The sequence below is a fragment of the Triticum urartu genome, chromosome 7A, assembly GCF_056163025.1.
Source record: "Triticum urartu cultivar PI428250 chromosome 7A, HENAU_Tu73, whole genome shotgun sequence".
Classification (NCBI taxonomy): domain Eukaryota; kingdom Viridiplantae; phylum Streptophyta; class Magnoliopsida; order Poales; family Poaceae; genus Triticum; species Triticum urartu.
In genome coordinates, this window is record NC_141879.1 from 302,699,359 (window position 1) to 302,715,226 (window position 15,868).

General features: G+C 47.2%; 1 protein-coding gene and 1 long non-coding RNA gene across 2 annotated transcripts; both read left to right on the forward strand.

Annotated features, from left to right (window-relative positions):
- Positions 1-364: 364 nt before the first annotated feature.
- Positions 365-1,137, forward strand: LOC147959377 (uncharacterized). Its single transcript, XM_087536780.1, has one exon. It carries the CDS (start codon positions 457-459, stop codon positions 790-792), a length of 336 nt encoding a protein of 111 aa, XP_087392906.1. The 5' UTR covers positions 365-456; the 3' UTR covers positions 793-1,137.
- Positions 1,138-2,573: 1,436 nt separating this feature from the next.
- Positions 2,574-13,218, forward strand: LOC147959378 (uncharacterized). Its single transcript, XR_015610055.1, has 3 exons — positions 2,574-2,936; positions 3,019-3,275; positions 4,097-13,218. It is a non-coding gene; the product is annotated as an uncharacterized LOC147959378 (long non-coding RNA).
- The last annotated feature ends 2,650 nt before the right edge of the window (positions 13,219-15,868 follow it).

Sequence of the window (15,868 nt, forward strand, 5' to 3'; positions counted from 1 at the left end):
AAGACGGCGATGTCCAGCTGAAACAATACGCGCACACACACACACGGACGCACACACAGGGACAGGGAGCATCCAGCTTTCCCAGCACCGTCCGCAACGCGACGCGCGCAGCTCGATCCCTCGCTACATCTGCCGCGCACCGCTGACGCCAGCACACCACTAAGCGCCTCCACGCGTCCCCATCCCGTTGGGCGTTGGCCACCATGGCCCCCACGTCCCCCAGCAATAGTCGCCACCGCAGCCACGGGCCCAGCCGACATGGCGGGTCCCACCTTCCGGCGACCCGACGCACCGTGCACCCCAAGTCGGTTTTCCTTCCCCCGTCTGGGGCTATATATACGGCTCCCGGCTCTCCCACGGCGTCCTTTTTAAATCGATCCAACCATTTCTACAAGCAATCTGCTTCTCTCTTCGTCTTCACCAGCACCAGCCTCGAGATCTAGAGAGGGGGGGAGCATGGAGGTGGAGAGGCCCGTGTCCATGATGCCAGGCCTGGCCGACGGGTTCTTCACGGAGGCCGACCTGGCGGCGGCGGACCAGCTGGTGCAGCTCAGCGTGAGCGGGGGAGCGGAGGCGACATCCCCGACGTCGTCCACGCGGTCGGTGCAGTCGGTGAACAACACCGAGGCGGCGGGGAGGAAGGGCGGCTGCGATGACGGCGCGCCGTGGCTGGACAGGAGGGCCAGGAAGCGGTACCGGCGGGTGGCGGAGCTCTACCACGCCACGCGGCCGCTTAAGCGCACGGACGCCGGCGGCAAGCGGAGGAGGGAGGAGATCACGGGGAATCGGTAGGAGTGATCAGGTCGATCGGCCCACTGGGCTAACTGCGCATTTGTGTAAATACGTCGTTTTGTAAGGTGTTTACTACCTTTACTCCTCTATTTACCTTTTTCCCCTGTGCGAGTGGCCATGGTCGAGGAAAGCAGCAAAGCTAGCTTTGTACAGAGTTTTGAGTAGTTTTGAATTTGGTGATGTAGCAGCTCGATCGGTGCAAGTTGTTTGTTCTTTGTGTTTTCTTATTCGTTCATCTCTATGGATGCTTTGCTTCATTCTGGAATGTTCCGGAGCATGCTGGCGTATCATAGTCATAGGTTAGTAAATGACGCCTTCATTTCGGCTGTGGCCAAGCACGCAGCCGTACGCTTCGTTTGCAAGCAAAAGAAAAACTACGCGCGTACTACTGAGGGCATCACCGGTGTATATAACCAACCCATAGCTTTGTGGCTGTAATTTTCATCGCTATATGTAGTGCCAGGTAATATCACACAACTCTCAGGCGGAGACACGCATTTGGATTAATTGACTACTAATTAATCTAGCAATGAGTAGTACGTACTAGCTGCGAGCAAGGGAAATGGATTTGAACATGCGAAGTGGCTGACCCAAACAAGAGAAATCGAACACAACGGCGTGAATAGTGTGGGTGTGACGTTGGCTTTGCTCCTCGGCTAATACCAATGTTACGGAAACAATGAACACCCTCCTCAAAAAATATTTTTTTTAACCACCGACAGACTAGTTACTTTCTGCAGTCACAGTGATCTCGTGTTCTTGAGAATGGCGATGCGGCACACTTGAGAATATTCTAGTTGGTTTCTCGACTCTCACGAATAGCTACATATTTTTAATTGCCATGCAAGGTGTTTTGAGAATGGCAAACTGCGAAGCTTCTGGAACTCCGGTCATTTTTACCCTGCATATAAGAATTGTTTAAAGTTTGATCATATTTATATGAAAAAATATTAACATCTATAATGCTAAATTTATTCAATATAAAAATTAAAGTCATAACAAATGTTGTTGATTTCATATTTTTAATGTTGGTGTTTTTTCTACAAATTTGGTCAAAGTTACCAAGTTTGACTTGAAACAAATCTTATATGCGAACTAAAGACTGGAGTAAGTAGAAGATATTGGTCATGAAGGTTCTAGAATGAATAGTTTTTGGAATTATTGGTTGATGTAGAAGATATTGGTCATGAAGTGTAACACCCTGAGACTGATGCGCCAGATGTCTTTCAGTTATTTGATGCTGTTGCTTTGTCATTTTTTTGTGTGTTGTATCTTGCCATGTCATCATATGCATTGCATTATCATGTTTTCAAACTTGCACCCGTCCCGGTCTCTCTGTTCTTTCCATTGTCCATTCTGAGCCCAGACATACTTGTACGTGCCCACGGCACGTCCGATATTATTTTATAAGTGACCGAAAAATATTCTTGGAATGGGATGAAAGTTGGCATGCGGTGTTGTTGTGTTGTCAGTAGACCGCCTGCCAAATTTCATCGCATTCGGAGTTCATTTGATGCGCCAACAGATAAATATAGCGGCAATAATAGCCGGTCTATCGTCGGACATTTTCGGTCTTCGGAAACTGTTGTCGGGCAGTAGTCCCCCTCTTTCCTCTCAGCCCAACCCCTCTTCACAGCCCACTAATCCAGCCCACTAAACCTCCCCTCAGACTGGAACCGTTCGATTGCGATTGAAGGGTCCAAATCGGTCTCAAACCCACCAAACCCTAACCCCTTCCTTATATAAATCCCTCTCCTTTCCATTTTTGGCCTCCTCCAACCTCCCACCTTGTTTTCCGCGCCTCAATCATCAGCCGCCGTCACCCTCATCGCTTCCCGTGCCAGCCACCTTCCTCAGCGCCACTTGGCGATCCGCCAGTGGGCGCACCACCTCCAGCCGACCCCCTCCAGCCAATCAGAGGAGGCCACGCGCCACCCTGCCTTCCCGCGCCGCCGTTGCCCGCGGAGCCCATCGGGGCCCGCCCCCAAGCCCGCGCGCCGCCGCCTCCGATCCAGATCGGGAGAGCCCCGTTCTCTCCCCCACGCATCCCTGACGTCCGCTGCCGGCGACCAAGGCCGCCGGAGCTCGCTCGCCGCGACCTCGTCGGAGCTGACGCCGGTGACCCCATCTCGTCTCACTGCCAGGTCGGGGCCCTGTCCCTCTCCTCTCCTTTTCTCCCTCTTCTCTCTTTCTCTCCCTAACCTCTCTGCTCTCCTCCTTGGTCAGTGCCGCGCCAGGGCTCCCTCGCCGTCACCCCACGACGAGCCGCCGCCGGATCCGGCCATCTCCGGTCCATCCCCGCCGGATCCGCTTCGTCACTGCCGTTCCAAGCCCCGCCCTCGCCGGAGCCTCCTAGCGTGCCGCCCGTTGCCTCCTGCTCATGAGCCAGGCACGAGGAGGACGACGACAGGCGCGTCGGCCCCGTGGGCCGCTTCCAGCGCCGAGCCGGCCCACTGCTCCTCTGAACTGGGCCTTGGCCCATGGTGAGGCCACCCCTGAGCGCCCTCCTTTGTTTTTTTTTCTTTCCCCTGCAGTCGGGCCAACCAAGTGCTATGTATGGTAGATTCGGCCCATGTCCTTTCCCCCCTCTCTGTGATTTTAGCTATTATCCTTGGAATGTTTGTTTTGCAGAAAAGTCCCCCAAGTTCATGCATTTAATAACTCACAAATGGTGCATTGGCTTAAAATGATTTATATATGATAAATGACTAGAATTTCATCTAGTTTAATAATTTTCAACTTTCATGCATGTTTAAAATGTTTAAACTTGCTGTTTGTTTAATTTGCTAAAATGCCATGTTAAAATGCTTTATTTCATAACTAAATAACCGTAGCTCCAAACTTAATAAACTTTATATGTAAATAGGGTAGAAAAATGCCTAGTTTAACATGGTGTACTTGCTTTGCATGGTCAACAACACTAAAATATGGTTTATGGCAGAACAGTACCAAATCCATAATTTGCATATGAGGATTTTCCAGACTTGTTGTTTGTTGTTCCGGCCTCATTTAAACTTGCCTAGATAGGTAGTTTTATTATGCTTCACCCCTTGCCATGTTTAACAATATTTAATATTGTTGGGTACATAAACGGGAGAGAACTAAATAATTGGTGTGGTGTTTTGTTAATATGCAACTCGTTGCATATTGAGCTCCACTTAACTTGTAGAGTTGTTTGTGCATTTTGCCATGCCATTCCTCATTAAACCAGACATGCATCATACTTGGTTGCGCATCATGCCATGTTTATGTGATGGTTGTTTACTATGTCGCTTGCTTCTTTCCGGGTTGCTTCTCTTGTTAGCTTCGGTTCCGTTCCGGAGTTGTGAGGATTCGTTCGACTACGTCTGTTTGCCTTCTTCATGGACTCGTTCTTCTTCCTTGCGGGATCTCAGGCAAGATGACCATACCCTCGAAATCACTTCTATCTTTGCTTGCTAGTTGTTCGCTCTATCGCTATGTCGCGCTACCTACCACTTGTTATATCATGCCTCCCATATTGCCATGTCAAGCCTCTAACCCACCTTCCTAGCAAACCGTTGTTTGGCTATGTTACCGCTTTTTGCTCAGCCCCTCTTATAGCGTTGCTAGTTGCAGGTGAAGATGAAGTTTGTTCCATGTTGGAACATGGATATGTTGGGATATCACAATATCTCTTATTTAATTAATGCATCTATATACTTGGTAAAGGGTGGAAGGCTCGGCCTTATGCTTGGTGTTTTGTTCCACTCTTGCCGCCTTAGTTTCCATCATAGCGGTGTTATGTTCCTTGATTTTGCGTTCCTTACGCGGTTGGGTGTTATGGGAACCCCTTGACAGTTCGCTTTGAATAAAACTCCTCCAGCAAGGCCCAACCTTGGTTTTACCATTTGCCTCACCACCACCTACTTTTCCCTTGGGAGTCGCGCTCCCGAGGGTCATCTTTATTTTTAACCCCCCCGGGCTAGAGCTTCTCTAAGTGTTGGTCCGAACCGAGCCGCCTGCGGGGCCACCTCGGGGAAACTCGAGGTCTGGTTTTACTCGTAGCTTGTCTCATCCGGTGTTGCCCTGAGAACGAGATACATGCGACTCCTATCGGGATTGTCGGCACATCGGGTGGCTTTGCTGGTCTTGTTTTACCATTGTCGAAATGTCTTGTAACCGGGATTCCGAGACTGGTCGGGTCTTCCCGGGAGAAGGAATATCCTTCGTTGACCGTGAGAGCTTGTGATGGGCTAAGTTGGGACGCCCCTGCAGGGTATAAACTTTTGAGAGCCGTGCCCACGGTTATGTGGCAGATGGGAATTTGTTAATATCCGGTTGTAGAGAACTTGACACTAAACTTAATTAAAATGAATCAACCGCTTGTGTAGCCGTGATGGTCTCTTTTCGGCGGAGTCCGGGAAGTGAACACGGCCTTGTGTTATGCTTGAACGTAAGTAGTTTCAGGATCACTTCTTGATCACTTCTAGTTTCTCGACCGTCACGTTGCTTCTCTTCGCGCTCTTAATTGCGTATGTTAGCCACCATATATGCTTAGTGCTTGCTGCAGCTCCACCTCATTACCTTACCCTACCCATAAGCTTAAATAGTCTTGACCTCGCGGGGTGAGATTGCTGAGTTCTCGTGACTCATCGATACTTCCAAACAGTTGCAGGTGCCGATGATACAAGTGCAGGTGACGCAACCGAGCTCAAGTGGGAGATCGATGAACATCTTGTTCGTTGTGTCGTTTCGTTTGGATCATGTATGAACTATTCATGTATTGTGTGAAGTGGAGATTGTAAGCCGACTCTTTATCCCTTTCTTATTCAGTACATGGGATGTGTAAAGATTACCCCTCTTGCGACAATCCTACCATGCGGCTATGCCTCTCTAAGTCGTGCCCCAACACGTGGGAGATATAGCCGCATTGTGGGTGTCACAAGTTCGTAATCAGAGCCATCCCCGACTTAGGAGCCCCCTGCTTGATCGAATCGCTGACGTTGTTGAGTCTACAACCAAATGTTTTGAGTCTTAGGATTATATATATCGGAGAGTAGGATTATTTTTAATCCTCAGTCCCTTCGTCGCTCTAGTGAGGCTTCCTGACGTAGAAGTTTTGACTTTCTCTCCTCAAATTTCACGAATTTTTTTCTTAGGATCACGCGGGTATCTTGGAATCGTTCCGATAGTCTTGTGACGAGAACATTGTTCTTGGTGCCTCCTGACATTTAGGGGTTGTGGCAGTGTCCCGGGGAGTTGAGCTCTGAGGTGTTGTCGTCACAATTTTATCGTTGCAATTCTGGAATACCTGAGTTCGCCGACATCGAAGATCTCTTTTATGCAGTTGTTGGTGAGATAACCTCGACGCCACCCAGTACTGGGGTGGGAGTTCGGGAGTATTGCCATAGCTCGTATCACGGATGCTTTTCGAAGGTTGAGGTACACGATTTTCGAAGGTTTCTTGGTTATGTGTTGAAGGATGGATACAGCTGGATGTAGGGATTGTTAGTTTGGGTGACATATTATGCTTCCCCTGTATCCCCAACACCTGATTGCATAACCAAAAAGTTTCGGGAGTTTATAGGTGGGATTTCAAGTAGCTCCTTGAATATCTTTCCGACAGATGCATGATATGAGATTGGGTAAATCTCTATCATATGTATTTGTTCCGGCTTATTCTGCAAGCCAAATCTTTGTTTTGTTTGAGTTGTGGTATTCGAGTTGCTTCAATGTCAAGTGTTGATTCCATACTTTTTCCAAGCGGTGTTCTCATATTTCTATGTGAATACTAATCCTTCATGATAATCGAGATTGTCATGTCACTCCTTTTCAACCGGTGTGATTCTCTTCAAGATGATCCTATCATTTTTGACATTCACGAGATCAAATTCTCAGTTCTTCGCAATGGTGTTTGTTTCATCCGCCCAACTTGCCTTTGTTTTCCTGCCCTCCCAACCTTTTCTTCAAGGAATCAGATGTCTTAATCAAGTATCCTTTTATTGATGGGACATCTCTCCACTCTTTTCCGTCAATGTTTTTACCCGGTGGTTCTCATGAAGATGCTCTACAAGTTCATCATTCATCATTTTTCTCTTCTCCGGTGGATTCAATTCAAGCTTTGTCGATCATATTCTTTCCTCGGTTCAAATGTGTTCTCATGCCGGTGCACTTCTCAATCATTCACTTCTCGCTATTCATCTGTTCTGGAGTGCTGAAGATATCTCAAAGATTCGTGTTTCCACTCTACATTCGTTCAACCTATTCTGAGGTTGTTATCTCATTCAAGCCATTTAATTCAACCGGTGCAATCTCTCTTTTCAAGCAATATCGTCAACGGTGTTTCTTTTGAGTGGGCCCTAACCCACAGGTCTTTTCCCAGGATCTTACCTGACTCTTCTATTTTTCCAGGAGCTATCCTCAAATTCTTTTCGAAGTTTGACGTAAGAATGATATATCATCAGTCATATGTCTTTCTCCAACATCTTTCAAATTCTTTCATCGTTGGCTCAACCTCTTCGCTTTTGATTCTCCCGGAGTGTCTAAACAATTCATGGTGGTGTTTCTCATCGTCATTCTCAACATTTGAAGACCGAAGAAGAGTTCCTCTTAAATCCTTGCCCGTTCTCTTAAAAGATTCGTAGTTCAAGCTTGATGCCATCCTCTCATAATTGTTTTCGATTGTGAAAATTCTTTTCACCCATCCGGAGCAATTCAGGAGTCTTTTCAGTTTGATTCTCTGGAGCCCATCATCTCAGAATTATTCATTCCAGCTTTCATCTTTCGTTCTCCAAATCATACCGGTGCATCATTCAAGTATTCTCTTATCAGCTCGTGATCTCTTCGTTCTCATGTATCTAAATTCCCCTCAAGTATCATATTTCGTTTTCCAATTCTTCTCGGTGAATTTTGCCTTTGCTACTTTCATTTTCAATTCTTACAGTCGTTAGTTCAAGATTTCTCTTCTTTCGTTATCATATCAATTCATTCGTTCTTTCCAAATCCTACCGGTGGTTCGTTGAAGACCTTCCCAAGTTTGCGCAATATATATTTTAATCTTTTCCAATGAGAATAAGTAGTATGACAATTCCGTTGCTTGTCATCAATTTAATTGATGAAGGATTTTCATAATGTAATTCTTATTCTTGTTTCACCCAAGTGATTAATTCCTTCCTTCGGAGTTTGTTCATGATGAATAAATTCTCGGTTTCAATTGTTTCATCTTTTCTTTTCCCGGAGTTCCAAGCTCTCATCATCCCGAAGATCCATCTAAATCATTGCAAGGCTTCACCTTGTGTTTTCAACTTCTCTTTCTTTTTATCATCCTTTTATTACCGGAGTTCTTCATGGAGGCTACATGGTGGTTCGTCAAGGATTCTTTTCATTCTTCAATTGTTCTTCAAGATTTCTCTCGGAGCTAAGATCCGCCAAACTATACTCAAAGATAAACATGGTGCTCAACACATGTTTTGTTTTGAGGAGTTCAAGTATTATTCATCTTGCATTCCAAAGTGCAATTCTTTGTACATTATCTTTTGAGGTGGTCTTATATCATTCTTGACAATTTTCCTTCGTGTTTCATGATTCGAAAGTTGTCACGGATGAGATATGTAAACCCATCCTTTTCTTTTCGTTCATGAGATCCTTTGCAACCCATCAATCTCTTCATTGGAATTATCTTGGGTTATATTTCACCTAAAGCCTTCCCTAAGGTTTGTTGCTATCTATGGTGTTCATAAATGACCCAAGTTCTTCATTTATCCTCCCATTGAAATAAGTTTCTCGTCTCCTTGTGTATATCAATCCAATCTGTTGTGTCTGTAGTGGCGGAATTTCACCTCATAGTTTTGAGATGTTCTCCATAAGTCCACTACAAGCTTGTTCTATCCGTTGGTGGTTTTCCAACAACTCCGTTATAACCTTCTTGGAAGGGTGTATTCCAAGCTCATTTGGGGCAGAAGTTGTCATTTTCTTCTCAATTCTTTCCTTTCCAACGATTCAACTTCTATTCTTTCGTTCCGGAGGCATAGCGATGTTGCTCTCTTCACTCATCATCCCATTTTTTCAAAGATCATGTTCTTTCCTTTTTGCTTATCCATTCAACCAGAGTGTCGTGTCCTTCATTCAAGTTCTCTCATCTTATCAAGTTTTGCCTCCCTTCTCAACCGGAGTGCTGTCTGAAATCTTTCTTACCTCTTGTGCCATTCTTTCAATAGCTCCAGAGGCACTGTGTTGTTGATTTCATCAAGTATCCTCTCATCTTGTCAAATCCATGTTCAATTCCTACCATTTACAGTCGGAGTGCTGTCCAAATTATATATTATTTTCCCTTCTCAATCTTGTTTTAACCGGAGTGTTGTGTCTATCATTCCTCTTCTAACCGGAGTCTCATCCAAGTGCTTTCGTTTTGCCAAGTTCATATTCCATGCCTTCCTTTTCCAACCGGAGTGTTGTTGTAGTTGATCCTTATCGTTCTTTGTACATCTCGTTTCAACCGGAGTGTTTGCATGTACTTCTTGTCCATTGCAACCCTTTTCTTATGTCTTTCAACCTACAAGGCTCTAGTAATGTTCCTTGTTCCTCTTTTCTAACGGAGTGTTTTCAACTTTGTTCATCTTCGTTGTATTCTTTCTTTCAATTCGTTCAACCTCACAAGGTTCTTTGGTTTCACTCATTTGTCAAAGAAGCAACTTTGTTTTACCTCTTCCTCTTCCGTTTCCCTCCGGTGCCATCCCTAGATCTCGGGACGAGATCCTCTTGTAGTGGTGGAGTGTTGTAACGCCCCAAGACCGATGCGACAGGTGTCTTTCAGTTATTCGCTGCTATTGCCTTGTCATTCGCTCGCGTGTTGCATCTTGCCATGTCATAATGTGAATTGCATCATCATGTTTTCAAACTTGCATCTGTCCCGGTCTCCCCATTCTTTCCGTTGTCCGTTCAGAGCCCAGACACACTTGCACGCGCCCGCGGCAAGTCCAAAATATTATTTTATAAGTGGCCGAAAAATGTTCTCGGAATGGGATGAAAGTTGGCATGCGGTGTTGTTATGTTGTCAGTAAGCCGCCTGCCAAATTTCAACGCATTCGGAGTTCGTTTGATGTCCCAACGGATAAATATAGCGGCAATAATAGCCGGTCTATCGTCGGACATTTTCGGTCTTCGGAAACTATTGCCGGGTTGCATTCCCCCTCTTTCCTCTCAGCCCAACCCCTCTTCACAGCCCACTAATCTAGCCCACTAAACCTACCCTCAGACCAGAACCGTTCGATGACGATCGGAGGGTCCAAATCGGTCTCAAACCCACCAAACCCTAACCCCTTCCTTGTATAAATCCCCCTCAGTTCCATTTTTTGCCTCCTCCAACCTCCCACCTTGTTTTCCGCACCTCAATCATCAGCCGCCACTGCCCTCATCGCTTCCCGCACCGGCCACCTTCCTTAGCGCCACTTGACGAGTTGCCAGTGGGCGCGCCGCCTCCAGCCGACCCCCTCCAGCCAATCAGAGGAGGCCACGCGCTCCCCTGCCTCCCCGCGCCGTCGTGGCCCGCCTAGGCCCGGGGCAAGCCCACGGAGCCCATCGGGGCCCGCCCCTAAGCCCGCGCGCCGCTGCCTCCGATCCAGATCGGGAGAGCCCCATTCACTCCTCCCACGCATCCCCGACGTCCGTCGCCGGTGACCAAGGCCGCCGGAGCTCGCTCGCCGCGACCTCGTCGAAGCCGACGCCGGCGACCCCATCTCGTCCCACTGCCAGGTCGGGGCCATGTCCGTATCCTCTCCTTTTCTCCCTCTTCTCTCTTTCTCTCCCTAACCTCTCTTCTATCCTCCTTGGTCAGCGTCGCGCCAGGGCTCCCTCGCCGTCGCCCCACGACGAGCCGCCGCCGGATCCGGCCATCTCCGGTCCATCCCCGCTGGATCCGCTTCATCACTGCCATTCCAAGCCCCGCCCTCGCCGGAGCCTCCTAGCGAGCCGCCCCTTGCCTCCTGCTCGTGAGCTAGGCACGAGGAGGACGACAACAGGCGCACCGGCCGCATGGGCCGCATCCGAACTGGGCCTTGGCCCATGGTGAGACCACCCCTGAGCGCCCTCCTTTGTTTTTTCTTTCCGCTGCTGTCAGGCCAAGCAAGTGCTATGTATGCCAGATTTGGCCCATGTCCTATTTTCCCCTCTCTGTGATTTTAGCTATTATCCCAGGAACGTCCGTTTTGCAGAAAAGTCCCCCTAATTCATGCATTTAATAACTCACAAATGGTGCATCGGTTTAAAATGATTTATATATGATAAATGACTAGAATTTCATCTAGTTTAATAATTTCCAACTTTCATGCATGTTTAAAATGTTTAAACTTGCTGTTTGTTTAATTTTCTAAAATGTCATGTTAAAATGCTTTATTTCATAACTAAATAACCGTAGCTCCAAACTTAATAAACTTTATATGTAAATGGGGTAGAAAAATGCCTAGTTTAACATGGTGTGCTTGCTTTGCATGGTTAACAACAATAAAATATGGTTTAGGGCAGAACACTGCCAAATCCATAATTTGCATATGAGGATTTTCCGGACTTGTTGTTTGTTGTTCCGGCCTCATTAAAACTTGCCTAGATAGGTAGTTTTATTATGCTTCACCCCTTGCCATGTTTAACAACATTTAATGTTGTTGGGTACATAAACGGGAGAGAACTAAATAATTGATGTGGTGTTTTGTTAATATGCAACTCGTTGCATATTGAGCTCCACTTAACTTGTAGAGTTGTTTGTGCATTTTGCCATGACATGCCTCATTAAACCGGACATGCATCATACTTGGTTGCGCATCATGCCATGTTTATGTGATGGTTGTTTACTATGTTGCTTGCTTCTTTCCGGGTTGCTTCTCTCGTTAGCTTCGGTTCCGTTCCGGAGTTGTGAGGATTCGTTCGACTACGTCCGTTTGCCTTCTTCATGGACTCGTTCTTCTTCCTTGCGTGATCTCAGGCAAGATGACCATACCCTCGAAATCACTTCTATCTTTGCTTGCTGGTTGTTCGCTCTATTGCTATGTCGCGCTACCTACCACTTGTGATATCATACCTCCAATATTGCCATGTCAAGCCTCTAACCCACCTTCCTAGCAAACCGTTGTTTGGCTATGTTACCGCTTTTTGCTCAACCCCTCTTATAGAGTTGCTAGTTGCAAGTGAAGAAGAAGTTTGTTCCATGTTGGAACATGGATATGTTGGGATATCACAATATTATCTTGTTTATCTTAATGCACCTATATACTTGGTAAAGGGTGGAAGGCTCGGCCTTATGCCTGGTGTTTTGTTCCACTCTTGCCGACTTAGTTTCCATCATACCGGTGTTATGTTCCTTGATTTTGTGTTCCTTATGCCGTTGGGTGTTATGGGAACCCCTTGAGAGTTCGCTTTGAATAAAACTCCTCCAGCAAGGCCCAACCTTGGTTTTACCATTTGCCTCACCACCACCTACTTTTCCCTTGGGAGTCGCGCTCCCGAGGGTCATCTTTATTATTAACCCCCCCGGGCCAGTGCTTCTCTAAGTGTTGGTCCAAACCGAGCCGCCTACGAGGCCACCTCGGGGAAACTCGAGGTCTGGTTTTACTCGTAGCTTGTCTCATCCGGTGTTGCCTTGAGAAGGAGATACGTGCGAATCCAATCGGGATTGTCGGCACATCGGGTGGCTTTTCTGGTCTTTTTTTACCATTGTCGAAATGTCTTGTAACCGGGATTCCGAGACTGATTGGGTCTTCCCGGGAGAAGGAAGATCCTTCGTTGACCGTGAGAGCTTGTGATGGGCTATGTTGGGACACCCCTGCAGGGTATAAACTTTCGAGAGCCGTGCCCGCGGTTATGTGGCAGATGGGAATTTGTTAATATCCGGTTGTAGAGAACTTGACACCAAACTTAATTAAAATGAATCAACCGCGTGTGTAGCCGTGATGGTCTGTTTTCGGCGGAGTCCGGGAAGTGAACACGGCCTTGTGTTATGCTTGAACGTAAGTAGTTTCAGGATCACTTCTAGTTTCTCGACCGTTGCGTTGCTTCTCTTCTCGCTATTATTTGCGTATGTTAGCCACCATATATGCTTAGTGCTTGCTGCAGCTCCACCTCATTACCTTACCCTACCCATAAGCTTAAATAGTCTTGATCTCGCGGGTGTGAGATTGATGAGTCCTCGTGACTCACAGATACTTCCAAACAGTTGCAGATGCCGATGATACCAGTGCAGGTGACGCAACCGAGCTCAAGTGGGAGATCGATGAACATCTTGTTTATTGTGTTGTTTTGTTTCCTATTGATCAGTAGTGGAGCCCAGTCGGGTCGATCGGGGATCTAGCATTTGGTGTTGTCTTCTTTTATTTTGGTTCTGTAGTCGGACCTTTGTTTGTACTTTGGTTGATGTATGAACTATTCATGTATTGTGTGAAGTGGCGATTGTAAGCCGACTCTTTATCCCTTTCTTATTCAGTACATGGGATGTGTAAAGATTACCCCTCTTGCGACAAGCCTACCATGCGGCTATGTCTCTAAGTCGTGCCCCGGCACGTGGGAGATATAGCCGCATTGTGGGTGTTAAATGAAGGTTCTAGAATGAATATGTAGGTAAGATTAATGGCTAATGATAAATAAATGTAGATACAAGCCCGTTTTGTAGAGTATTGATGTAGAGTTGGTTTAGAGCATCAAACCCAACTCAAACGCCCACGCAGATGACTCAATCATTGACCGGTTAAAAAAACACAACCCGTAAGGGTGTCTCATATGTCCGGGTTGACTGACACCCCCATATCCAGCCCAAATATGAGGTGGATATGAAGAGGCCCGACACGTTGTTTGACCCGACGGGCCTACCTTATCTCAAATTGCACTGAATTCATCAAACCCTTTCTCCCTTCTCCTGCCTCCCTCCAACTTTTCCCGTGTCTGAGCTCTCGTCATCTGGCACCTTTGCTTTTCATCCTCGTCGTCGGTCCTAATCCTACGACCAAGATATCCAGCCTGACCCCAGCCGGCATGATAGAGGTTGCGTTCGCCTCATCCATCGGCGACCCCGTCCTCGGCTTCATCCTGCAAGCTGGACAACATGCCCGGAGGGACTGGCGACAGAGGTAGTGAGAGAGGGAAGCGTTGGCATCACAAGGAGTGGATGCGGACATGGATGTGACAACCCGAGAGCGATGCTCCAGACGCCTTCCATGTTTTGGTCATCGCCATGTGTTTTATTTGTTTGTTGCATTCATCATCGCATCTTTTGCATTGCATCATGTCATCATGCCATCATTTTCTTAAACTAACTAAAACTTAGTTAAATAAATTGCATGGATCTGTGATCAATTTAAATTGAGGGAAATGCACATAGTGATTCTCTTTAAAACATATTCAAAATCTCCTACTATTATTAGGGAGCTATATTAAAATATTCCATTCACATTGGAATGCACCATAACACACGTACAATTTAACCCATGCCTTTTCTATATCACCTCTTATACTCAAACTTTGTCCTCAAATTCTTTTACCGTTTTCCAGGCTCTTCCTAAATTCTTAACATTTTTTGGACACTTCTAAATCCTACTCCTTTTTCAAACCATTTGAATTAAATTCAAATAACTTTGAATTTAATCCTCACAATCTTGTCCACTCCATTTTTCTGGGGTCAAGCTCAATTTTGTGAGCCCAGGAAAGTAATCCAAATGTCCAAAATTTTGTCCACTCATTTCTTTTCTCTCCTTTTCTTTCTTTTCTTTTCTGTTTTTGGAAGAGATTTGAAGAAGAGAGAAAGAGCCGACCAGGCCTCTGGCCATTTCCCTCTCCGCCGGACTGGCCTAGCTAAGGCCCAACTCTGGTGCCTATCTAACCCTAGCCTCCCCTCTCGATCCCCTGGCCTCTCCCTCCTTTCCCTGCTCGCGCCGCCAGAGAGGAGCGAGAGCCTCTCGCTCGATCACGCTCACGCGCCGCTGCCCAGCGACAGGCCGTGCCTTCGGCCACCCCTTCCTCTACCGCCGTGCCGTCATTCTAGCCAGCGAGCCAATCTCCTCCATCCGTCCCCGTCACCCTGCTGCACCGCTTCTTCCTGCCGATCCCCATGGCCGCGCCTTCCTGTCGCCGTTGCTGCTCCGATCTCCGCCTCCAAGCCGAGCTCTCTGCTGCGCCCTCGCACCAGCCAGCCCCGCCCCTCGCCACCGATGCTTCATCGCGGCCTTGCCTCTCCTCCCGTGCTCAATGCCGCGGGCGCACACAAGGGCACCTCCCATGCCCGTCGTTGCCCGCTGCTGCTTCGTCCGCCAACCCTGGCCTCCAGCCATCACACATCGCCTCTGCCTCCGGTGGCCGTGGTGCCTTCTTCCTCTCCTCTGCTTGTGTTCCTGATACGTCCATTTTGCATCATGCTTTCACATCGATATTTATTGCATTATGGGCTGTTATTACACATTATGTCACAATAGTTATGCCTTTTCTCTCTTATTTTACAAGGTTTACATAAAGAGGGAGAATGCCGGCAGCTGGAATTCTGGGCTGGAAAAGGAGAAAATATTAGAGACCTATTCTGCACAACTCCAAAAGTCTTGAAACTCCAGGAAAGTCAGTTTTGGAATATATTAAAAATATTGGGCAAATAAAGCACCAGAGGGGAGCCAGCCACTTTCCACAAGTGTGGGGGGCGCGCCCTACCCCCCTGGGCGCGTCCCCCTGCCTCATGGCCCACCTGGCAGGCCCCTGGTGCCCATCTTTTGGTACAAGGTGTCTTTTGCCCTAGAAAAAAATCAGGAGGAAGCTTTTGGGATGAAGCGCCGCCGTCTTGAGGCGGAACCTTGGCGGAACCAATCTAGGGCTCTGGCGAAGCTGTTCTGCCGGGGAAACATCCCTCCGGGAGGGGGAAATCGTCACCATCGTCATCACCAACGATCCACTCATCGGGAGGGGGTCAATCTCCATCAACATCTTCACCAGCAACATCTCCTCTCAAACCCTAGCTCATCTCTTGTATCCGATCTTTGTCTCAAAACCTCAGATTGGTACCTGTGGGTTGCTAGTAGTGTTGATTACTCCTTGTAGTTCATGCTAGTTGGTTTATTTGGTGGAAGATTATATGTTCAGATCCTTTATGCGTATTAAT